Genomic DNA, 26,441 nt, shown 5'->3' with positions numbered 1-26,441 from the left:
TGACCAGCATGACAATGATTTTTTAACTGTAGATTGGATATTGTTTTGGCATAGAATCTTGCCTTTGGCCTCAGTGTGCTGTTGAAGATGTGATCTGAATCATATAACAGTATCTACAGTGAATTGCTCACATAATCATGACTCACATTCTGTGTGTTGTCTATGTTCTCCCGCCCCTTCTTATGTCCGTTATTTTAAATTAATGTAGGCCATTCCTGTACCTACATGACTAAACTAAACTACAAAGTATAGATGGAGTGTATACGTTAAGTCTGACAGAGAAGATTGCTTTTCTCTCTCTGTTTGACTGTGGTTAGAGTTTGGGTAATATAATACATTCGTAAATATTAAGGCATGACTGGAAATGGAATGGAAATTATTTAGGAGCCCAATTCAACAACCATTTGACATGTGGGCAAAATGTTTGCTGTTCTTTTAATGGTGTGAATAGAAGTGTATAAATTTAGTTCTGCGAAGTCTAGCAGTAGCCTCAAAAGGAGGTAATCTGTAGTGAAGTTGGTTTAATCTTAAAGCAGAGTCTTAATCATAGCAGAACTCTTAATCGTGTAAGAAGAGTTAATCTGGTGCGCAGTGTTCAGCGTGTGGAAATGCTTTTGAGAGGTGTTAAACTCGGAAAAGTGCTAATCTTCGGATGAGTAATTTTGTCCTCCAAATGTGTTCATCTCGATAGGGTGTTTGCATTATTAGGTCATTTCTTGTCTAAATGGGGTACGGCGAAATGCTGGGAGAATTATAAATTCTCTCTATTTTGTTATATTGCTCATGACAGTTAATTTGATATTCATGAAGGGATTTTTGAATATGTAGAACGATGAGAACAAAGGTTTGATTTGATGTTGGAGAGAACGGAACACAGAAGGAGAACTGAGACATAAGAAAAATATTCAGGTTGGATGGGGTTAGCTTTTAATAATGTCATGAATATTAAAATAACCTTAGGACAACACTCTAAAAAATTCTTTCCACTCTTTTTATGTCTCTACAGATTATTGCTAAATTCAGATGAGCAGCATTCATATGAATGGCTTTAGTCTTGGCTGGATGCTGTTACCTGGTCTTTGGTTTACTACTGTATATGATACAGCTGTTAAAGCTGGCTAAAAAATATGCTTGACCAAAATAGCCAAAACAAGCACTTTTAACATCAAAAAGGCATTGAATCTTCTGTAATTTTTCAGCTCTGTTTCAAAAGTTAGTGAGCTGTCTATCTAGACAGCATTTTGAGACAAAGGTCTGCTTCTGGTGTGAAGTCTTTTCCAAAAACAAAATGTTATGTTCCTTTAATTCACTTTCTTTAAACCAAAATTTAAAGGGACAGCTCATTCAAAAATGAAAATTCTGGCATTAATTACTCGCCCTCATGTCGTTCCAAACCTGTGAATCTTTCATTCATTTTCAGAACACAAATGAAGATATTTTGGATAAAATCCAAGAGCTTTTTGACCCTCCATAGACAGCAATAGAAACTACCACCTTCAGTAAAACAGTGACATCAGAGGTTCAACCATACTTTTATGATGCTATTTTTTTTTGCATGCAATATTTCTGCAATAAGTTATTGTTTTTAAGTACAAGTGCTTCTCAATAAATTAGAATGTCATGTAAAGTTAATGTATTTTCAGTAATTCAACTCAAACTGTGAAATTGTGTTATTAAATAAATTCAATGCACACAGACTGAAGTAGTTTAAGTCTTTGGTTATTTTAATTGTGATTATGTTGGCTCACATTTAACAAAACCCACCAATTCTCCAATCTCAACCAATTAGAATATGGTGACATGCCAATCAACTAATCAACTCAAAACACCTGCAAAGTTTTCATGAGTCCTTCAAAATGTCTCCCAGCTTGGTTTACAAGGCACAATCATTGGGAAGACTGATGATCTGACAGTTGTCCAGAAGACAATCATTGACACCCTTCACAAGGAGGGTAAGCCACAAATATTCATTGCCACAGAAGCTGGCTGTTCACAGAGTGCTGTATCCAAGCATGTTAACAGAAAGTTGAGTGTCAAAGTGTTAAGAAGAAGCTCATAGCCCAATTTGCTTGAAGTCCAGTGTTAAGTTTCCACAGTCTGTGATGATTGGGGTGCAATGTCATCTGCTTGTGTCAGTCCATTGTGTTTTCTGAAAACCAAAGTCACTGCACCTGTTTACCAATAACTTTTGGAGAACTTCATGCTTCCTTCTGCTGACCAGCTTTTTGAAGATGCTGATTTCATTTTCCAGAAGGGTTTGGCACCTGCTCACACTGCTAAAAGCACCAAAAGATGGTTAAATGATAATGATGTTGGTGTGCTTGAGTGGCAGACCTGAACCCCATACAGAATCTATGAGGTAATGTCAAGAGGAAAATGAGAAACAAGAGACCAAACAATGCACATGAGCTGAAGGCCACTGTCAAAGAAACCTGGGCTTCCATACCACCTCAGCAGTGCCACAAACTGATCACCTCCATGCCACGCCGAACTGAGGCAGTGATTAAAGCAAAAGGAGCCCAGACCAAGTACTGAGCACATGTACAGTAAATGAACATACTTTCCATACTTTTTGTTTTTTTATTGGTCTTATGAAGTATTCTAATTTGTTAAATGTGAGTTAAAATCATCACAATTAAAATAACCAGACCATAAACTTCTTCAGTCTGTGTGCATTTAATTTATTTAATAAAGTTTTTAAGTTGATTTTTTCTATGACATTCTAATTTATTGAGAAGCACCTGTATGCTAAAGTGTAAATCGTTTTCACAAGGGAGTCCCAGAATTTACTGTGAAAATGACCAAGAAAGGCAGTCAAGCCATGTGACATATCAACTATGTTAAGTGTGGGGGGTAAGTTACTTTTTAAAATAATATATTACATTATTGAGTTACACCCTAAAAAAGTAACTTATTGTGTTAAAGTTACTTTTAATGGAAAGTAATTTGTTGCATTACTTTTTCTTTACCAGTTCTCATCTGGACTGGGCTGGCTTGTTTGTTTTTAACATTAAAAAAGCTCTTGTAGCAGCTCACTAGATTTTGTTACCGAGCTCATTTCCACTCACCTGGAGTTACTGAGATCATTCTGGACTCCACGGCTCTTTTCCAGCCCCAGTTTGGTGAAGATTCCCACTAGGACCATGATGGCCACCACACCGCAGATTATGTACACAATCATGTGAGTCCGATCCCGCTCATGGTCTGGCTGCACCTCAGTGTTGGTGGCCACTGGTTTTTCCTGTGTTGGCCCAAATTGGAGTATCATAGTTGGAGCAGGAAGTCTGATCCAGTCGTTGCTGACGGAACTGACAGCAGAACCGATAGAAACAGGTGCCGCAACAGTACAGGAAGATACCTGCATTACAGTTAAAGGGAGGGTCCCACTGGCCCATGACATCATAGTAACCCCGACAGCGGGTGCCAGTGGACGGCACAGTGTCCTCCTCCACCTCTGCAGGTGTGGTCGAAGTTGGAGGCCCCTCTGATGTCACAGAAATCAACAGAGGATCTATAGTCTGATTGGCTGTTTGGATGTCCATATCAGTAGAAGTCTCGTCCTGTGTTTTAGCAGCCCGTCCCACGATGGCAGTGAGCAGAAGATGTAGTAAAAAACTATTTCCAGCCATGCTTCACCCGACACACTGCGCCAACTGCTTCACCTCACTTTAAGAGAAGATACCTAGCAGAAATATTAAAAGAAGAGTTCTAGCAAGTGCTGAATTACTTTCACACAATTACAGCTATGGTCAAAGAAATGTTTAAAAGATTAATTCATGGATTTAAAAATATTCTATTTAAAAAAAAAATGTATAAAAAATGTGTTATAATGAATATTAAATATTCTTTTTTTTTTTTAATGAATGCTTTCATTTAACTTTTTTTCAGTTCATAAAATTCTATTTTAACCAAATATAATATGGTTTAAGTACTTAAAACTGAAAAATGGTATAGTAAAAAAATATTTTTTTCAATTACAACAATTACCTTTGTGTCTTTTGAGAAAGAAAATAACTATTTGGACATTTGCCGTCTCGCTCTGGTGCTTTCCAGATATACATCTCGTTTTGTATCCATTCACTGTTCAACACTTGTTGTCCATGCTCACCAGTGAAACTTCTGTAAACAACCAGTCAAAGTAATTTACCATTAAAAATCCTTCCCCGAGGAGCAAGTAAAGCCACAGACAGGTGTTTTAATCCACAGCGATCCACTCAGACTGCTGTCTCTGAGCCTTATGTAGGGCAACAGTACGGGATTCAAATTAAAACTCCTCCTTTCTGTTCTCAGCATATCACAGAGAGAGAGAGAGAGAACGAAAGAGAGAGGGGGATTGAGAGAGAGAGAGAGGTGGGGGCAGCTGCTGGTTATAGGGTGAAAGGGGAGGAGACACTGAAGAGCTTAATTGAGAGTGAAATAGAACATGCAAAAAATAAATGAATAGTTTTATTGTCCAGCCATCTCTATCATGACTTAAGGTTCATGTTGTGTATTATTATTTTCTGTGTGAGTTGGTTTTGTAATATCTGATTATCTGATTAATAGCAGAAAATAGATTATAGCTTGTAAGGTCTTATTCATGACTAACTCTAATTACTCTAAAAATGTAATTTATGTTTTTTATTCTACATGTTTAGAGAGGAATATACAAGATACAGGAAGAGCAAAGCTGGCTCCAAAAGTAAAAGAAAAATTTATGTTTTCACCACAGGTGACGTTTTGAGCTTAAAAGCTTTCAAGATAGCACCATTCAAAGTTTGGGGTCATTAATGTTTTATTATTATAATATTTTTTTTAAGAAATCAATCTTTTTTCTGCAAAAGAAGTGTTAATGCAGATTAAAATGAATTGTATTTAATTTTTTAATCAAAAGTGACAGTTAAGACATCAAAGAATTCCCCCAAAATGGATTACAGTTTCCACAAAAATATTAACTGTTATCAAAATGCATAATATTAAGAAATGTTTCATGAGCACCAAAACAGCATATTAAAATGAAAGACAAAACTGGAGAAAATTCAGCTTTGCAGTAAAAATATTTAACAATATTGCATTATATTTATATTTAAATAAATGCAGCATTTGTGAACATAAGACTTTTTTTTTTTTTTTTTTTTTTGAAAAGTTCAATCTTACCAACCTCAGATGTTCGAAAATGTACAGTACATGAAATATGTAAACAAAATCAGTTTATCTTTTGTTGGTGTTTTTGTATTAATTTAATTATTAGTTTTTAGTTTTTAATGTAACTTGGTTTTAATTCAAATTGATCATTTAACATAAATTGTATTATAAACAGCTAGTTTTGGTTGCTTGTAATGTATACTGTTCCACACGCCACAATCTGAAAACTGTGTTCAACATCAAATAGACCAGGAACATGAATTTACATCTGACATATTTTGATGCCAAAGTCCTCTTGAAGTGTCCCCCACCCCTGTCCATCAGAACATCAGTATTCACCATGTCTTATATCCATTCTTCTGCAGCGCTGTATGAACTAAACAGAAACACAAAAACAGAAAATGTCCTGACTGTCCAATGTCAAAATATCAATGATTAGACCAACTATTTGAATTTTTACAAGGTTATTGCAGTTTTTCTGCAGTCCTCTTCCATTCTTCACGTACAGTGAAGTTGTGAAGGGCTCTGAGGGGACTTGTGTCTTTGATCAGCTCTCTACACAGGGTTTGAGATGTGACAAACATAACCTGGAGATCTGAAGAGAGGAAGGAGGACAGGATGAATAAGGCGTCTCAAGGATCTCTTTGGTCGTCTCAAACTAAGTTTTTTCTTTTTTCAATCTATATCTCCTACTTTGCCCTTTTTGTCTCTCCTTTTTGAAAACGCAAAGCATCTTGATGACCTTAAAGTCGAAATACTTATACACGGTTACATTTATTTTTGATGATTACAAGCATTATTTGTCTTTTTGCCTCATCACTCAGGCTTCTCTGTCATATCCAGGTCCACACTGATTTTTTTTCTCAGCAGATTTTTAAAAGTACTTCAGTAGAATTAGCAAACGGGTATCAAAAATGATTTAAATTAAGCTTAGGGGACTGACTACACACTTACTGATAGCTGAAGGAATTGTCAGATTAGTCAAAGTGTTTAATAAATGAACACAAGGGGTGTATGAAGACTTGGGAGAGTCCAAATACAGCGCATGAGTCATGTGGACCGATTTATGATACTTTGATGGTGCTTTTCTGATGTAAAAACATCTTAGACCAGCCTGAGCTGGTTTGTTGATCTTAGCCTGGTCAGACTATAGTCTGATGGATGGTTTTAAAAAGGTGCATCAATGCAATGCAATGCATCAAAAGACAATAGAACCCATTATTATTAGTGATCATGCTTATATTTGTGATTTACTCCAAGTGTTCACACTACTTTCTGACACGAGGGAAAATTAAATATTCAATGGACATGTTGTTACGCACATTATTATCCTTATTCATTGTAATTGCATGGAAAAGAGTGGCCAGTATAGAGTTCAGAACAGTGTCTTTTGTGTTTGACAGAGAGATATTAACAGATGCACAGCACTCTCCTCTCTAGATATTTAGTTATATGGAAGATATATTATTCAGTCTCTCTACTGCATAAAATGAAAGGAATATGAGATCAGGCTATTTAAAAAAAGAATAGATGAAGAATTGAAGCAGTGCAGTAGTGTGTACTAGTATTGATGGAAAGGGCAACAACTGTAGACTGTTGTGATTTGTAACCAAGATTGAATTATACATTGAATTATAAGGTGTCGTTGTTACAATGTAATTACATAAATAGTCATTTACCACATCTTCTCATGCACATATGTTAGTTGCTTGTAATTATGCACAATTCACTGTTATTAATATAAATAATAAATTTAACATACATTGTAATATATTTAGCAACGTAATTATATTCAGGTGCAATGTATGTGATGTCATATAGCCTAGTCAAAGAGAATTTGCCCTTTTCTCCCCAAAGTCCCAAATTAGCACAACACCCACTGTTCTTGGGCTATCTGCTAATGTACAGTAGTATTGACTATCAGTCAGTGCTGACACTGCTGAATGATCTATATCCAATTGCACATGCTGCATGTGAAGCAGTAGGGCCATTCTTCCATTCAGTACACATACACTGATACTACCATGGCAAAAGAAAATCGGGAAAACAGAGTCGAAGAGAGAAACAGAAACAGAGAGAACAGAAACATAACTAAGTAAAAAATTACACACAGTAGCTATAGGTGGAAAGAAAGAAATAAGAAAGAAAGAAATAAAGAAAGAAAGAGAATTTTCAGTGCAAACATTTTTGATGATTAAACCAGTCATATGCCCTTTTATGACTATAAAACCTCTGGTGAATTGTGTGTATTTTAATGTCTCATAAACAGTCAGGTCTGTTTGAGGTCTCTGCAGACTCTCTGTCAAACTTGACCTTTACCAAGTGAAAAGAGATGCAAATAGCCAGTCACTCCACTGTGCTTGAGTTCTTTATTATTGTAAATTGGTTTAGAAGCACCTGGATCCATTGAGAAAACCTGCCACTCATCTCAGAATTTCAATAATATGATTTACTTGCTCTTTTTACTCGCTCCTCACAACTTTCCTAGGTTTCGTTTCTTTTAACCTACACTTTGATGGGTCTAAAATCTTAGTATCGCTTCACATTGTGATTATAGCAAACTACGGGATTAGTTTCACAATAAATGCACTTGCATCAGCAAGTTTATTTTAGCCTTGGCCTGAAAGCATGTTTCAAATGTCCAGCGGAATGAAAATATTGAAGACACGTGGGATTTCTATGCTAGGGGACTCTTCTTTTTTCCCTGCGGTTTAAGAACTAGATTAAAGCAGCACTAAGGTTTAAAGGTTTTCAAGTTTTTAAAGGAAAATATTGAGTCATTTTAATCTCCCAGTCTGGAATATGTACATCTTAAGCGCATTAGACAGGGGACTTTGATTGAATTATCTATTTCGTCATCTCTCTAAATTGAGCTTTACACTAGCTCATCATTACAGTGACATGAGATCTACAACTTTTTCTCTCTACTTTTAAAACCTTCTTTTACTTTTATTTTATTTGTTTAAAATAATAATAAATAAATAAATAAATAAATAAATAATAGTGCTGTAAAATGATTATTCACGATTAATCTCATCCAAAATAAATGTTTTTGTTTACATAATATAGTTATGTGTGTGTACTATGTATATTTATTATGTATATACAAATACACACACATACAGTTTATATTTAGTATATATTAACATGTATATATTAATATTCATATAATTTAATTTATATATAGATAGATAGATAGATAGTAATATTATACATTTTATTAAAATATTTTTAATATAAAAACATAACATATTTTTATTAAATATATACATACATGTGTGACTATTTATATAAATGTAATAAATATAAACAGTACACATACATATATTACGTAAACAAAAACCTTTATTTTGGATGAGATTAATCGTGATTAATCATTTGACATCACTAATAAAGACATAAAAGATAAATAAAAAAGATAAATTTGAAATGAAATCTGAATTAATAGTATGGTAGTGATCATCTAATTTTACTACACATATATTTTTCATTGTGCGTATGAAAAAGCATAATACAAAACGACTCATAAATAGTCAAATATATTTAAAAAAAATTAATTGCTTTAGAACTATTATTAATAAGTTGTTGTTAATGTTATTATTATTCATGCTTATTACATATCTAATAAATACAAACAAAGTAAAAGTTTCTGAAAATGTAAGGTCAGATCTCTTGATTAATTTTAAATCTCTGAAAATATACATTGATTCTAGTGCTGATAGTAATGTTGAATGAGTCAACATAGTTTAGTCATTGTAGCACTTAAAAGAATTGAAAATAGTTATACTTAAGCTGCACATAAGGAAGACTGAGGCCAGTTTGAGAGCCATTAAAGGTATTTTTCAACTATTTATTTATAATTCTGACAAGTGCTTTAGTGCTGAATTTTTCACATATTTAGAGTGCATGTCTGATATCTCTTTATGTGCAACCCAGTCTCATATAAAAACGTACCCTGACTACGTTGGTCCAAAGTGCAAAACGTAGAGGGGTTACAATAATGGCCCTTGAATTGTATGACTGTTACGTTTTTTTTGCCAATTCTTTTCCTATTGTTTAGCGTCCAAGTCACGTGACTTTCAAGATTCCGACCGTGAGAACAAAAAAACATGGCGGACATTTCTCTCATTTTTAGTGAAAAAAATCAATATTTTGAGTTAGTCTCTGCATAAAAATAAGTTTTGATTACATTTCTAGCGAGAAATATATATATTATTTTCAGAATATTCACTCAGTGGATGTACATAATCACTCGCTTGTTCGTTGTTGCGAAGATTTTACTGATTTCGCCAGAATAACGTGAAACTGCAACGTTTTGGTTGCTATGGACGCTGCTATCGCCTAGCATAGCTGTGGCCCCAGATTCCACATACTCTTCCTTGCGATTTCGCTCCGTCTGACAGATCAAACCCCTGCCCACTATATGCGTTTCTTCCGAGCGGCAACCTCACGCTCTCTCTCGTGAAGCCAATAAAGAAGTGACTAAAACTGCAATTCATCGACCGGCCGCTTGAGGCTGGTTGCAGAAGGGAGTCATTCCCATAGAGTCCTCGTGTTAAAATGCCCAACTTTACAGCAGAAAAAAAACGTTTACAGCCTGGTTCAAAAAATGATTTTGGTCTACATTGCTAATTTTGCCCTTCATGACAACTGTGAGGGGGGTGATTTTTTTTATAACTCATCCGTTTAAATTATATTAAGCCTTAAAGTTCTGCATAATTAAGGGCGTGGCCACTTGAGTGACAGGTGGATTGCCGCTGCTGACAATGCCGTCGCGATAGGTGGGCGTGGCTTCAGCAATCAGCTCCCGCCTTTTTGCCCATTTTCGATTATCCGGGAGAGTCACGCGGTGATGCGCTGCCAAGATGGCGACGGCCCGCTCTGCACACTTTAGGCTTCAAAACCGAGGAGTCTATGGGTGACGTCACGGACACTACGTCCATATTTTTTTACAGTCTATGGTTTCGTCTGAGGTGGCAGCGGGAGAAACTAATGTTGACAAAGTGACGAGTTACAAAAAAGAAGTACTTTTTTTAGTTTGGAATCATTGTTAGTCCAAGAATATGGACTGGCGTGTTATTTGTGGTATTACTCCTCGAGCATAATATTTCAATAAATATCCAGGCAGTGTTCCACTGATGTGATGACGTTTCTTATGACATATTCAGTGCTGCCACCACGTGTCTGGTCTTAGTAATAACCACTGATCTATATTAAAGATCAGTGGTAATAACTTATTTCTGGTGTATTATCAAGTTTTTCTCTGCATGGAGGTGAATTAATTTTATTTATATTATTTGAAGTATGCAATATCTATCTATCTATCTATCATCTATGTGTGAAGGAGAGAGATGATCTGTCAAGCTTTTGTAAAAACAGCATGTGTTCTCTGGTTGCAACAAAGTGGGAGTCTTTCAGGCTTTTGAATTTTAATTTTTTTAATATACTGTAAACAACATACACATAGCTTATGGAACAAAACAATGGGATTGAACATTTCCTTAATTTGTGGTGTTCTCCTCCGTCACCCACTGTGGCGGCCAAGTTTCCCCACTGTAATAAAAAGAGATTGTTATTAATTTAGGTCTTTACATCAGCCATGAATTAAATTCAAAACAAACATGACAAGGTTAAGGGCAATGATGAACAGCAAGCCACCCCTTCATTCAGTAGGTTTATAAACTTACAGTAACCTGATAACAGTAAATTTCCTGCCTATGGTAATATTTTGGTTAAGGTTTGAATATGCATTACCTACGGTGTAGCCGGTTATTTGAAATCATATACCTCTGCTCTGAAGGTATCCATTGTAAAAGACCTCTGCAATTTGCTGCACAATATTAGTCTTGAAAATTTGGTCATGAAAGACCTCCCCTTTTGCTCAGAATAAATTGGTTCTTATGTTCAACATATGTCTTTCAATTATGGCAGTCAGGTTTATCTGCCTTAAAGGTCCCATGGCATGGATTATTTCATTGACTGACATGCTTGCATGTGAAATAGCCAGCATTAGATGTGCAACTCTCTCGAAGAGTGCCCAAGGACACTTCGACACACTGAGCCACAGCCACCCACAAATACAAACTAAGGATATTACTTTAAGTTTTGAAGTGCTAAGAATTAGGTTATTCCAATCAAAACTATGATAAATTGTACACACCAGAGTGAACAGGGCTCCCATTCCACCAACTTCATTTGGATCCCCTGAAAAAACATCAAAGTTATGTGGTTAAGGGGTTTCCAGTTGGGGTGCTGCAATTCCACTGAGTACATCTAAGACTTTTAATTATTGTAAAGCTAACCTTCTGCATTTTGCAGCGGATCACCCTCTTCACTGGGTAGTAAGGTTCCCCTTCTAGGATACCATGGTTACATTCTAAAAGAGCAAAAAAAGTACATGAGTTTGACCTCATACATCTTCATCAATTAGTTAAAAAATTATTTTGACAGGCAACACATGATATATTTATGACTTACGTACATCTGGCTAGGGTAAAATAATCACTTTATTTGAAATCTGATTTGAAATGGTGAAATGTAAATCTAGGAAAGCTTAATAACCTTTGGGTGATTTTTTCCCCCTCAGTTTCTTCCTTGTAGACATGTCTGAGGCTGCAGAATTCTGCTGCTTCTTTTTATTGTTTGCAGACATATCTGTTGAGATTAAGGAAATGTAGCTGTTATTACAATGAATACTGGTCTAAATACCTTTATTCCAATAACAAATATATAATATCACATTACAATTGGAAAGATATAGATATAGGCACTCATTGAAATTCATGGAAATTGTTTAACCATATGCTGTATGGTCACTTCTTCGCTCTACCAAGGGTTATAGACTACAAGATGTACACACAGGTGACCAATTGAAGGAAAAGACAATGAATGTAGTTCCTCCTACACAAATTACCTTTATCCTATAACCTCAATATTGTCTGGAGATGTGTCTTCCAGACTTCAATTCACAGACCACAGTGTCTCACATAATGAATTACTAAGTATGAAGATTTTGTCAATCTGATTCAATGGGTTTTACAAACCCCAGTTTCAATGAAGCTTGGTCAACTGTAAAACGAAAATAAAAACATAATACAACTATTTGCAAATCATTTTCAACCTATATTAAATTGAATACTCTACAAAGACAAGCTGAAAAACTTTATTGTTTTTTAGCTAATATTAACTCATTTTGAATTTGAGCCCTGCAACATACTCCTAAAAACCTGGGACAGAATCAAGACTGGGAATGTTTGGAACATTCCACAGGTGAACAGGTTCATTGGAAACACGTGAGTGTCATGATTAGGCATAAAAGGGGCATCCCCGGAATTCATTCACGAGCAAGTCATCCTTGGTTGTGAATGACTGAGCCTTCTGGGGATGTTATGTGATGGTGGGAATCACTACTGTAAAGGATATTAATGTGGGCTCAGGAACACTTTGGAAAAAAATATGTTAACACAGTTTGTCGCTACTACAAGTGCTATGAGTGCTGTCCGCATTTGAAATAGATTTTTGAAATCATGGACGTTGTGTACCTCGGGATAAAGAGGAAAAGGACCATCCAGATTGTTATCAGTGCTAAGTTCAAAAGCCATGGGGGTGTGTTAGTGTCCATGGCATACCCATGCCCCATGACATTCAAAATGAGAGAATCTTTGTAAACAAACAGTAAAGCTTTTCAGTTTGAACATTAAATATCTTGTCTTCATTGTAAATTCATTGAACATAGCAACTCCACTGGAATAGGGTTTTTTATGATCATCAGGGGCCTAATTTATAAGTGCATAAACACATATAAACAAACTGAGAAATAAGAAATTGATTACGATGACATGAATCCACGCTCCCCACAGAATATGAAAGCTTGCTAAGTTACACATATTTTGAGTTGATTATCATTTATTATTACATGGTTTGGTTAAATTCTAATGTAGAATGTTATTTCTTGATAACAGACCACTGATAAGTATTACACACCGTTGCCATGGAAAAACAGAGCGTTCCCATGGACACGGTGTTCTTTAACGGAAGCAATACAATCGTTTTAAAATCAATAAACTCCTTTTTTAAATCAATATTTTGTGTAAAATTATTTATTTATTTGGTAGGTAGCCATTTTGGTAGACCCGATCAGCCTGTCGTGGTTGTATTCGCTATAACAACCGCCTCGCTATACATTATCCCTTACTTAACAGAAACCAGCACAGGATGTTAATTGTTACAGCCATGTATTTTGATGTGTGTGTGTGCACATACTGAGCTTGTCCATATGCACAGTAGACTGAAGTGCATCCTATACAGCTAAAAATGAGTCACCAAACACCTACAGCAGACCTTGGATGTGCAACAGTGCTCTCCATCATCATCAGTTCCTATATAGATTGAAGCTGTTCTAGTGGCACATTGTGGCTGATACCACTTCAGTAATTCACTTGCCAAAAGTTTGTTTTTGCTTCAGCATCTGTCAATCTTCCTGGCAGAATTTTAAAAATGTTATATTTGCCTTTAGTAATATTTGAAAGGCAAGTTATCCAGACCTACATATTACAGTAGTTACTGGTATAACACCTCAAAAGTCACCTCACACTAATCGGTCATTGGATTTTTTTTCTTTTTTTCAAATTTAAATACATTTCCTTGTTTAGAGTATTGTTTCAGTTTAAGAAGGAGAGACAGATTAAATGTTTAACATGGTTATCATGTATACCGTGATTAAACAACATATGAAAAAAAAGATGACTAGCAATTGAATAATGATTTATATGCTATTTGAAAATATCAACATAACTTACTTCGTTTCTGCTGAGGTGGTTCTGTGAGGGGTAGGATGGGAGGACTGGTGGTGAGCTGGATGGTGGACTGGATTGGAGGAGGACTGGTGATGGACTGGATGGGAGGAGGACTGGTGATGGACTGGATGGGAGGAGGAGGAGGACTGGTGATGGACTGGATGGGAGGAGGAGGACAACTGGTGATGGACTGGATGGGAGGAGGAGGAGGACTGGTGATGGACTGGATGGGAGGAGGACTGGTGATGGACTGGATGGGAGGAGGACTGGTGATGGACTGGATGGGAGGAGGACTGGTGATGGACTGGATGGGAGGAGGAGGAGGACTGGTGGTGGACTGGATGGGAGGAGGAGGAGGACTGGTGGTGGACTGGATGGGAGGAGGAGGAGGACTGGTGGTGGACTGGATGGGAGGAGGAGGAGGACTGGTGGTGGACTGGATGGGAGGAGGACTGGTGATGGACTGGATGGGAGGAGGAGGAGGACTGGTGGTGGACTGGATGGGAGGAGGAGGAGGACTGGTGGTGGACTGGATGGGAGGAGGAGGAGGACTGGTGGTGGACTGGATGGGAGGAGGAGGAGGACTGGTGGTGGACTGGATGGGAGGAGGAGGAGGACTGGTGGTGGACTGGATGGGAGGAGGAGGAGGACTGGTGGTGGACTGGATGGGAGGAGGAGGAGGACTGGTGGTGGACTGGATGGGAGGAGGACCGGTGGCGGGCTGCTGGTTAGTACAACCTAAATGGTACAAAAAGAGGAAATTATTCACCTCCTGTAATAAGAACAAAGGTCCCCTTTTTTCTAGCATGGACTGTGCTCCATAAGGAAATGTCCAGTACATTTGTCTTTTGTATTCTTCTGTCTATAAATGCTGCCCTATGGACTCTATGCTCTCTGTAGAACTGAGGTGAGGCTGATTTTGTACTCTGGTGCAAATTGTAGGATCTCATTATCTCATGTGAAGTGGAGATATGTGTTTATAGTTTTTTGAAGTTGAATTGAGCAATGCCTCTTGCTGTTGACTATTTTGCTATGTATAGCAGACAAATCAGTGAGCTATGTGGCTCACTGACTAGTAAAAGAAACTAGGTCTGCAAACAACTGTTATTTTCATAATCTTTTCAATGAATCAATAAGTTGTTTGGTCCATAAACCATCAGAAAATAAAAAAAAGGCTGACCAGTGTTTCCCAAAGTCAAAGATGATATATATATTTATATATTAATATGTAAGACTCTGAAAGTAGAAACATTTTTTATTAAACAAAAGAAACTAAAAGAAACACCTATTGGATAAAGCAAAGACCAAATTTGATGAAGCAACAAATGAATAGCTATTTTTGGCCCACTGTGGTTTGCCCTGTGACAGCGGTACCAAGAAAATCCACAACTGTAATTGCTGTCACATTTATTTTTATGTTGACTATGGAGTAAGATTTTAAATAATCGCACACACTTACCATCAATTAACAGTTCATAAAGAGCCTTCATCCTGTCCAGGCATTTTGCAGAATGGTCTGACAGCTGCCATTTTGGCTGGAGGACTTGTGCGGACCAGGTTTTCTGTTTCTTTGTTTTCTTTCCAATGAAGACTATGGCCTTGTACCCCAATGTGTTTAACTTTTCGACCTGAAAATAAAGATATAATATTTTATATATATATATATATATATATATATATATATATATATATATATATATATATATATATATATATATATATATATATATATATATATATATATATACACACAGAAATATAGGCAATTATAAATGTCTTAAACATTGTGGGCTACAGACGTTAAACACATACCAAGACAGATGCCTCATCAATAACATGAGAGGTGGTTTGGTTTTTGGTTTGGTTTTTTAACCACTTCTCCTTTCTGTCCTCAAAATTCTTAAGTTTTTTTGCCAGTCTTTGCTTTCTTGGCTGTACAGACTGGCAATATTTGCAGGTCTTGGTGGCCACACCAATAGCTGCTTTGCAGCCCACACAGGTTGTTATTGTTGACCCTCGTGGCATCTTAAAACTAGAATACAAAACAATCAACATTTAATAACCAAAGAGACATAGGAACTGCCTTATTTAAGTGTTACATTACAAATATTTGTAATTTGGACTATTTCAGCATTATCAGTAGGCTAGTGTCAGATATCAACACTTCATGTGTGTTTCATATTTTCAAACGCGATACAGCACGAGATATCATTAATATCGATGTAGTTTATTTTGCGTTTAAATGACTATACATTTCTGCCCTTGAGCCGTTTTAATGACCTGTGTGTAAGCTATTGCAGTGCATTTTGGGATTTGTAGTTTGAGTGAGTGGTGGGAGTGCGATTTACCGCGGGCCATTAATAAAAGACGTATGAAATTATCCGGCCACGGAAAAAAATATTGATGCAGTTGACTGTTCTGCTGCAGTGACATGAATTTGGAATCAATAAAGTTTCCAACTTATCTTTCTGAACTCGATTAGCACATTGCCGCCAACTGCAGCTAACGTTAAATGGGTAGGCTAATATACGTTAATGCTGGATAAACCCCTATGTCCTTGGACACATCCCTATAAATTCATGGTGATAAATAATTAACGAATGATGGCTTAGACAGCGCTAACTAACTTTATTATTCCGGTTCCGTAAGCATATGTTGATATCACTACGTGTATTCATTACCTACCTTTGAGGATGTACAGTATGAATTAGTGATGGGTCATGCGCAAAAGATGCGGCTCTGAGAGCCGATGCTTTGTAGTGAATCAGAAGAGCCGGTTCGCTTCGATTGAGAGCCGGCTCCAAAAATGTTTTTCCTTTGGCTGCTTACCTCAAGGCAGAACTTTGTTTTGATTGGTCAGCAATCGCATCGAGGCCAATCAGATGTGAGTATATGGGATCATAACATTATGTAAAAACAGAGAGGGGGGTGAAGTGAAGCGGCATTCCACTGCAAGTTAAGGAGTCGTAACAACGTTAATGGAGGGGAGACTGTGTGTATTGTGGCAACATCTGTTCCTTCAGAGAGAATCTAAAAAAACAGGGCAGATAATCACAGAAAAAAGAAATATGATCAGTCCATCAAAGCTGAGGCATCTGATTTTTTTTGAATGCCAATCTTCACTGAGGACATTAAAACTGTTTGCTTGAGTTTGGTTCTAGTTCTGTGGATTTATTTGCTTTTTTTTTTTTTATTTCTATTGGATTTATATTCGGTTTTGTTGTTAATTTGTGCAATAAAATTTTTGTTTAAAATATTAAACAAAAGACTGGTTTTGTAACAAAATAAATGCACAAAATTTAAGCAATTATAATGATTCTCATAAAAAATACTGCACATGAAAGGGTTTTCAACACACAAACCATTAATATTTGCAAAATTATGGTAAAACAAAGCTCTGCAAAAAATCCTAAATTAAGACCCATTCAGGAGTCGAAAGAGCCGGATCTTCTTTGGAAGCTGAGCCAAAAGAGCCGAACTTCCCATCACTAGTATGAATGGTGGGTGGCGGAAAGAGCGGACACCCCCCCCCCCCTCCCACTCACTTGTCAATCTGCTGACCTCTGTGCCTCTGTGATAGGGCAACCCACGTGTCAATCAGTGACCTCTCAGAGCTACGTTGCCCACACGTAAAAACGTGATGCCACTTTTGTGACAGTTACATTTAACCATTGTATGGTGTCCGGGTCTGTTGGACCCGTTTTCATTTTTTATCAAAATAAAAATGATACGATTAATTATTTGTTCAAACTCAGACACTTTGGCCTTGGCTCATTTTCTGTGAAGAATATATATTTATTTAATCCTTTAGCAGATGCTTTTGTCCAAAGCGACTTACAAATATTTACAATAGAAAATATATTTGAACACATTTTCAATGGCCACACACTGAACACCACATTTATATTACACACAGGATGTTCGGGTCCACTGGACTAATAGAAGACCGGGGGCTGATAAAAGTGTGGAAATTGTAGGTCCTGTGTACCTTTACTCTGTCCCCTCCTGTCAGGGCCTGCTGTTAGTGTGTGTGTGTGTGTGTGTGTGTGTTTTTGTATATGGTTTATGAGGACACAAATTTGCATAATGACATGGGTATTACAACGAAAACATGGTTTGTGAGGACATCTGTGTCCTCATAAACCATACCGCTTTAAAAAACCATACTAAATGGTGTAAAAAAAAAAAAAAATGGAGAGTTCCCGTAAACCACATATCCAAGTGTGTGTATGTGTGTGCGCGTGCGTGTGTGAGAGAGAGTTATATACTAGTGAACCATGCCATCCAATAAAGCACTGCAAACACTTTTCTTGTCTACTTAAATCTAACTATATCATTAGATGCATTGTGTAGCCTATTTGCTGTGGCATATATAAATGATTTGAATGACTGTGTTCATCCTGGCATAAAACCCTCCATAATCATAAAGATCTCAATCAAAAAAAATCTCAAACAATCCTCATTTTGATCATAATTTCAACACACACACACACACAGGGGCGTTGCACAAGATCCCGGGCCCTATGCAGTCCTGATGGGCCTCCCTAAAAATATCCAGGTAAAATAAAATATATTCCAGACTTTTCAAGGACCCTCTCTTCCTTTGGGGCCCTTGTAATCAGTACTGGTTTTACCCCTAGTCTGATGCCCCTGCACACACGCACACACACACACACACACACACACACACACACACACACTTGAAGCCCTCAAAGTGCTCTCTGAACCAGAGGCTGTTAGGGTACATGTCCAAAATGTGATTTTTTTTTTAACTTTGTCATAGAGCTTAACCAAATACATCTATGGAAAGGTCTTGACCTGGAGAGTAACATATATCAATCTAAAGGTTCTATATTATTCCTGCTTTGAGATATTGACCTTTGAACCTTAACCACAGGGCATATTTGAAGGCTTATAATTATGGGACAAAAAGGGTTACATACATGAGACAAACTGTAATAGAAAGATGTTGACATGGGTTATAAATTCAGCATAGTCACAAAGGGATGTGGTGGGGAGGGGGGTGTGCTATGGCGTAAAAATAAAAATCCCCAATTGAACAAGACAATATTTAAAGTCTGATGCCAAAAATTTGTTTGATATCCCCTAAAATCCCTGGAATGCCACCAATTAAGTATTTACAACTTCCAATTTTAAGAAAAACCCAGTGTTTTAAAAAAAACTACAACTCCCTAGACCCCTCTTCAGTAATTGTGTTGACATCAGCACCCCAGTTGTAGTTCTTATGTTTTAGGGTTGTGCTAGGGTTGTAAAAACATATATCTACCCAATATATCAAATATCACAAACTGACTAATAAATAATTATACTGCATGTATATGATCTTTGCTAAAAGAGGACAAAAATGTTTGTTTAATGACGATAGTTTAACTAAAACATGAGACCAGCGCGCCAACTGCTCTGCTCACGTAACGCAAAGCGGACTGTCCTAATCTCCATAGTAACGGCCATGGACAATGTTGCTACTTTCCTTATCAAAAATGTTAAAAAAAGAACACACACACATTTATTTTTCATAACTGAAGGCGTGATTATTGAAACCGTTATTTGATGTCAATCTACTGTAACGTTAGTGCTGCGTTATAAAACACAAATATAATTAAGACAAGAGATATTTAATTTTCCACTTAATGTCCGCCGTTTTTGTTTTCCCGACAGGAACCTCGAGAGTAACATGATTGAGACACAAAACAAATTTTTTGGGAAAGTTTAACAATCACACAGTTTGCGAAAGAATTGACATTTCCCCTCTGACATTTCCGCTTGACAGCTGTTATGTCTGCATAAAGCGCCTGCAGTCCTAGCCTGGATGTCAATCAGTTCGCTGTGATTGGCCGCCTCGTCCAGCGGCAGTCACCTTCCCCACGTGAGCAGTTGACAGCATCATGAATATGAAGCCTAAAATATCGTTTTCGCCCTAGTGGCTTGCTATCGTACAGGTAATATGAGTAAGTTAACACTGGCAAAGGCTAATTAATATATAATAATATAATATATAATAATATATGTCTAATAATATATTACTTATAGGATACAATATTCAGTTTAATTTTACAAGAGTGTCTGGCCCTGATAGTGTCTGCCGAGAAATGGTTTGGCCCTCGGACAAGTGTAGTTGATGACCCCTGCCTTAGAATATAGGCCTTAATACTACTTACTTGAAAGGAACAACTCACACAATGGGATAAAACAGTAAACTGACTTAAATGAAAACTATTCATGAATCAAACAAAAGAGACATGACTATAGTTGAAACAACAGTTCATTTTACTGGGTGAAATTAATAAAGTAGGCTTTCTAGAGCTAAGAGACTATGCCCTGTACAAAATAAAGACTATATATATTTAGAAAGGTAGGGGTGTGTGTGTGTGTGTGCGCGTGTGTGAACGAGAGAGTGAGAGTGTGTGTGAGAGTGAGTGTATGTATGTATGTGTGTGTGAGTGTGTGTGTGAGTGTGTGTGTGTGTGAGCGAGTGAGTGTGTGAGAGTGAGTGAGTATTGATATACTATACTAACGTGGAAACATAAGCTGGAATAGCACACTGTTGGAGAGAGTAAGAATACAATAGGCTATGTAAACTACAGTAGGTACACTATATACAAACTATAGTGAAGCTATGTAGGGATGCGCAATACATTTTGACCAAAAAAGTAATGCTATAAAAAACAAAGGTAATTTGTCATGTTTGACAGTTGTGAATCACCAGTGATTGAGTTGGGGGAGAGGGTGGGGACTAATGGGCTAACATTATGGGTTTTTACAGTATCAGAGGAATTTGCAGTACATGCTCTAAACACAAAGAAATATTACAACAGCAGTAAAATAACCTCAGGTTTCACATACAAGTTATTACAGCACTGACGTTTGGGTTCAACACAATGTAAACACATCATCTCCCTAATAACTACTCTCCCAGTTCCTCATCAGTTGAGGAAGTATTCTCTGAGTCTTCCTCTTCAGAAAAGTCATCTAAGGGCAATGTTTGCAGTCCAAGAATACATTTGTATGTTGTGCGTGCTTTAGCCAGTTGTGCTTCAACTTCACGCAATCTTCTCTTCAGCACACAGAGTAGTCCTTCACGTCCTTTCTCCATTAAGCCCTCTGTACTGCCTGAGAATGTGACATTAAAATATAAAGAAATGAGCCAATGGTTACCAGAGAAGCAAATAGAAGAAAGAGACTTCCTATGTGTTGTCCTTACATTTCCCAGTGGTGTCTTCAGTCAGCTGAAAGGTAAACTCTTCGATCAGTCCAGCAACACTCCTCATGTACTCCATGTGCTGCTTGACTTCGCGAACCACAATAAATTCTTCTTCTTTTAGTCTAGCCAGCAGCATTACCTTGTCAAAAACTTTTTTTTTTCGCTCCATATCACCATGACCTGCAATACATTACATCAAAGTGTTATCTTACAACCTCCTATAAAAATATTGGGACAGAAGATGTTTTGCTACTACAATAGAGAAATAAACCCTGACAGGATGAGATAGAACATCAGCGCTTCGCGAAGGGGTCTGATCACATCCATTTACAAATTACTGCATTCTTTTTTTTTGCATATTGCCCAAGTGTCTTAACATTTTTTTTTACATCGGATTCCATATTTACATCAAGATGTGTGAATCAAACAATTTGTATTCAGTGCATTTCAGGGGAAGTACTTACATTCCCATGGCCAGGAGTAGTTGTCCACAGCCAGGAGTTCATTGGGAGGAGGCAGTTTTTCAACTTCCCCCACAGTAGCATTGTGGTCATTGATGGCAACTTCCAAGGCTTTCTTCTCAACAGCAATCTTTCTTCTCAGTTGATGCCTTCGCTTGTTCCCACCTACAATGAGAAACACAAAATGAGTGTACATTCACACGATCACTACACAAAAGCACCATACAAAGTAAGACTTCACAATATGTATGTTTTATGATTATTGTGACAGATGTTGTGTGATAATTTTTGCATAACAAGTTTCATAATCATTTGAAAAATTGTGAAAAAACATTTTTTTTCAGAATCTACTTTTTTTTATTTTAAATAGAGTACAAAATTGGTAGGTCAGGATATCTCTGCACTATGCAGAAATATTGGAAATATTTGGATATTGCACTCAACCTTATTATGATTTTGACAGTTTTTCAGTATGCTGCCCTGACTTGTAGTAAACCTATTTCAAAAGATGTTTTTTTTTTTAATAAAAGGCTTTGCTATTTTTACTATGTATAAATCAGTAGTGAATTCATTTTTCACAAATCTGCATTACTAGCGGCCTTTTCTGCTCTCACCAGACTGACGATACAGCTGAAATTTTCGCTGTTTGATGCCCAAATATAGCCCCTCGATGGTCCTCTGCAGGTCATTTTGGATTGTTGCTCCTTTGGACGACAACAAACAAATTGATTAATGCCAATTTCAGTTTACAATCAGCCTATTTTCAGATGCCCTGTACAAGAGCAGAGCCTATGATTCTTAAAATATCGCATCAAATAATTTTTTCAAAGTACCTGAGGTCCACTGCTGCACATCAGACACCCACTGCTGGACTGTGTCTTGCTGTAGAGATAACTCAGTTGTGAGTTTCTCCAGGTCCTTTGTTGCCTCTGCAATCCTTTGTACAGTCTATCCAAAAGAAATATCCTTGTTAACAAATGCTGAGAATTTAAAAACAAAAATGTTATTATACATATTTTCCTAGTTGTACCTTGATGTATCTTTTGGCCAGTGTCCGGTCAAGGTTTTCTGCCTTTCGCTTGTTCCAGCCACTTGCCTGGATAGTTAGCATGTCTGTGCGAACTTGACACACAATGTATGTGCAGTAATTTAGGTTCACAGTGAGGACCACAGGTCAGATACTACATTGATCATTCTCTAATATTGTCACATAAACCTGGAAATAATCATACAATTAATTAACGTGTCAGAAGTTAAATTATTATTAAGAGAATCCTGATCAGTGTAAAAGTGCTGACTAGACAGTTGTTTTCTAAGGGAGCACCTATGCATGGAACTCTAAAAAGCAAAGGCCGAGCATTAGTGTTAAAACCACTTGGTCTCAATTTGGACACAACTTTACATGAAAAATGCTTACCGGCTTTTGACATGTACTTGGAACATATGGCTGCTCGAGAGAGGAAGCTGTTAACCTGTTCAACCTCCTCCCCGATTGTTGTTCCAGCTCCTTCTTGATTGCGTCCCCCCCATTTTAACTGAAACACATTTAAATGTTATAATTTGGAAAACAACAAGTAGGGGCAGAGGAAAGACAATCATAATGTGTGTTGCAAATGGTAAGTAATACATCTAATTGTCATTATTACCTCACACATCCATGAATGCGCTTTTGCATGCATGATGGAGAGAAATGGGCGCATGTTCAGCAAGTCCTCCAACTCTGGACAGTGGCCCACAACTTTCTGCAGATATGGCCAATATTTGCAGACCACATCAGAGCAAAAAAACTGGACGGTCTGTGAAGCTAGCTGTTTCTGGAGATATAATGGGTATGCAAATATTTCTCCACGGAACATATTCAGTCCCTTGAGCAAAACCCCATGACGGCAGACAGCAACTTCAACACCTTCCTCGTCTAGTTTGTTTCCAGACTTGTTGGCAGACTCTCGTGCTGCGGTCCACTGACCCGCACCACATCTCCCTTTCCCTGGATTCTTAAAAAGATCATGGTATTATGGCATTTGATGCAAACCAAATAATGTTTAAATTTTGGGGAAAAAACTGGCAAGCATTCATAAAAATGTAAAATTGTGGCGTTACACATGAAATATAAATTTAGCTTACATGTCCAGTTGTTTCATGGATGTAATCAACAAAGGAGGACACATCAGCATCATTTGCCAAAAAGACTCCATCAAAAAACCCATCAGGTCTTGAAAGAAATATATAGATGTGGGTTAAATTTACTGTATAAAAGTAATTTGTGGCTAACTAGCATTTCATTGTACATGAATGTTACACACCCTGGTTGGCTTTTGAAACGATATAATTTGCGGTTCCCATCCACTGCAACTGCCAACATGTATGGTGTGCATGCAGGGCACTGAAAATGCTGGACCTGAGACAGCTTGTCAACCTCAAATTTGGCATAGGCCCATTCGAGGAAGGCCCTCTGCATTGTGTCCCCACAAATCTTACCACTCTTAGAGCAAAAGTGAAAAACAAAAAAGTAAGTAACTGTGTCGAAGGTTGGCTTTAGACTGTGGTCATGATGAAGAAAGGGCTCTGTCAAGAAATATGTGCTGAAACTTTGGGGATTGTAACAACAAGTCCTAACAATGAATCTGTTCTATGAATCTCTAAAAGGTGATCCAAACAGGATAACTAAATGATGAGTCCACTCACTCGCCCGAAGAGTTTTGTACGACACTCGAGCATGCTGACAAAAGCTTGTCTGGACATCCCTGGGGCAGTGATTTTTAGATCCTCATACGTGGTGAACAAGTCCACCATGTACAAGGTCTCAAAATTGACAGTGGCTGGCCAGTAACCACTTTCAACCAGATCACTTATGGTCACTGGCAAGGTTTTTCCACAGGAGCAGTTTACTGATGGAAGGAAGAGGTTGTATCTTCCTGAAATTTCAGACAAAAACAATTATCTCTTGTTCACAAGAAACAAAAAACACAATATGAAGAAATAATAAACATTTTTTTTTACCATTCCAATTAAAATAACTGGCTTTCCCTTGGAAAAGCTTGTTTGCCCAGTGGAGCAGTCGCAGCAGGGAGGAACGATTGGTAACATGCAATCTAAAAAGCAGAATTAGTTTACATATTAGAGTAAATGGAACCCAAAACTCAACAGAGAGGGTGTTGTTTCTATCAAACACAACTTAATCCAGCATGTTTGTTGGAGTAAACCAGGATTTGTGTAAAATGTAAAACAGCCTATATAACCTGAGACTTAAAAACCACCTTTTTCATGATAGGAGAATTTCCCTCCCTCGTGCTGCTGAACAAAAGTGGATGGCTGCAGTTGTCTGAAGAACCCCTCCACCATGGATGCTCTGTTATGAAGCACCAGGGCCTCATGTGTGGAAAGGTCACAGGCTGTGCAGTAGAGTGATCGTGGTAAACAGTCCCTACACATCACTACTGCAGCCTTGTGTCCACAGTGATGGGAAACCCCCTCCTTGGGCTTCTCAGATGACAACATATTGTTCACCATGAAGGGCCTCATTACTGTCCAATTCTCCAGAGAGGTAGTTTGCCTGTTACTCCACTCTGAGGGGAAAGACTGTTCATCACCACTTCCCAAGAGTTCTCGGACATCTTGAATGAGGGAGTCTGAAAATGAAAATGGAAGAAGGCATTGTTAAATCTGGGCAATTACCACATAACAAATGTGGAAAAAAGTATTAAGGGAAAAAAACCAAAATTTTCGATGATCACTGTGTCTTCAGTTGTGCTGGTAGACGGAGCACAGGACACACTTTTAACGCTTGCTGAAGAAACTGCAAAAATATAAATATCAATTTAGAACTTGCTCAATAAATAATGAATGCAACTAATGATGAAAAAACAGACAAAAAACCAACCAGTAGCTGAATCTCGCTTTCGTTTCTCTCCAGCTCTACATCTTTTTGGCAGAGGTTGACCATCTTTGTCCTCATCAGGCCAAACACACAACTTTGTGGATTGTTTTGAACCTCCTTTAGTTTGTCCATGCTGATCCACCTAAATAAACAATTAAGCCACAGAATAAACCACCACCCACCAAGGTTATCACCACCTATAAACATCTCATTATAAAACCAATGTTATAATATTACATTGTAAAAATTCAGTCTAACGGTTGTGGCCCTGTCTAGAAAACCCGTTCTTCATTGAAAAATAGAAAAGAAAGTTAAACGTTTTGACAGAATATTGAATTAAACTCTCACTGGCTCTAACGTGTGAACTCAGCTCAGCTCAGCACTATAGCTTGCATTTGAATAAAGACATTTAACCTGGTACTGTATAGTTGCACTTTTTTTGGAGTGTTGCAATTTTGCACATTGATACTTCTTCCCTGCTATACCTCAGAGCCTATTATGGTCTTAGACATTGTAATTAGTATGTAATTCGTATACTTTTTCCACAACTGAGATGTTATTTACCTTGCACTCATCCAGGAATGCATCAACCAGGAATATGGCATCTTCGGGGTCAAGGTGATTCATTTTCAGCTTGGTCAAGTTAATTTTCCACGCTTCTTTTTCCTCCTTGTCTAACTTTCCCTGCTTATTTTCCCTCGTATTCTTCGTCTTCTTCTTCTTCTTCTTCTTCTTCTTCTTCGTGGGGCCTTGACGCGTCAACACCCAACACCCACCAATGAGATCGCACCACACAAATGCACGGAGGTTATTATTTTTTATTTTTTTTTATTATGCCATACATCAAAAAAAAAAAAAAAAAAAATACAAAGAGAAACATTAAAATGAGAAGGAAAATATGAACAACAATATTAAAACCATGCCAGAGGACAATAATAACCATAAAAAAATGCACGGAGGTT

General features: G+C 37.3%; 1 protein-coding gene and 1 pseudogene across 1 annotated transcript; both read right to left on the bottom strand.

Annotated features, from left to right (window-relative positions):
- Window positions 1-3,064: 3,064 nt before the first annotated feature.
- On the bottom strand, window positions 3,065-3,670 carry LOC113093396 (protein shisa-9-like; annotated as a pseudogene).
- Window positions 3,671-20,184: 16,514 nt separating this feature from the next.
- On the bottom strand, window positions 20,185-26,238 carry LOC113093397 (uncharacterized). The gene is made up of 16 exons (XM_026259185.1): window positions 26,044-26,238; window positions 25,483-25,621; window positions 25,318-25,398; window positions 24,860-25,231; window positions 24,603-24,694; window positions 24,288-24,517; window positions 23,906-24,084; window positions 23,727-23,814; window positions 23,249-23,596; window positions 23,020-23,137; window positions 22,633-22,724; window positions 22,436-22,550; window positions 22,217-22,306; window positions 21,606-21,767; window positions 21,142-21,321; window positions 20,185-21,050 (listed from the first exon to the last, which is right to left on the bottom strand). The coding sequence occupies exons 6-16, from the start codon at window positions 24,393-24,395 to the stop codon at window positions 20,845-20,847; spliced, it is 1,686 nt and encodes a 561-aa protein (XP_026114970.1). The 5' UTR covers window positions 24,396-24,517; window positions 24,603-24,694; window positions 24,860-25,231; window positions 25,318-25,398; window positions 25,483-25,621; window positions 26,044-26,238; the 3' UTR covers window positions 20,185-20,844.
- Window positions 26,239-26,441: the final 203 nt, after the last annotated feature.

Source organism: Carassius auratus, unplaced genomic scaffold, assembly GCF_003368295.1.
Source record: "Carassius auratus strain Wakin unplaced genomic scaffold, ASM336829v1 scaf_tig00214990, whole genome shotgun sequence".
NCBI classification, from domain to species: Eukaryota; Metazoa; Chordata; class Actinopteri; order Cypriniformes; family Cyprinidae; genus Carassius; species Carassius auratus.
The sequence above is the reverse complement of the archived record's forward strand: the minus strand, read 5'-3'. Positions and strand labels throughout refer to the sequence as shown.

Coding starts and splice junctions, on each gene's coding strand:
- LOC113093397 (XM_026259185.1), bottom strand. CDS start 24,395: ATGGTGGACTTGTTCACCACGTATGAGGATCTAAAAATCACTGCCCCA. Junction 23,138..23,248: donor CGCATTCATGGATGTGTGAG/GTAATAATGACA, acceptor AATGTGTTTCAG/TTAAAATGGGGGGGACGCAA. Junction 21,322..21,605: donor CTACTCCTGGCCATGGGAAT/GTAAGTACTTCC, acceptor AATGTATTGCAG/GTCATGGTGATATGGAGCGA.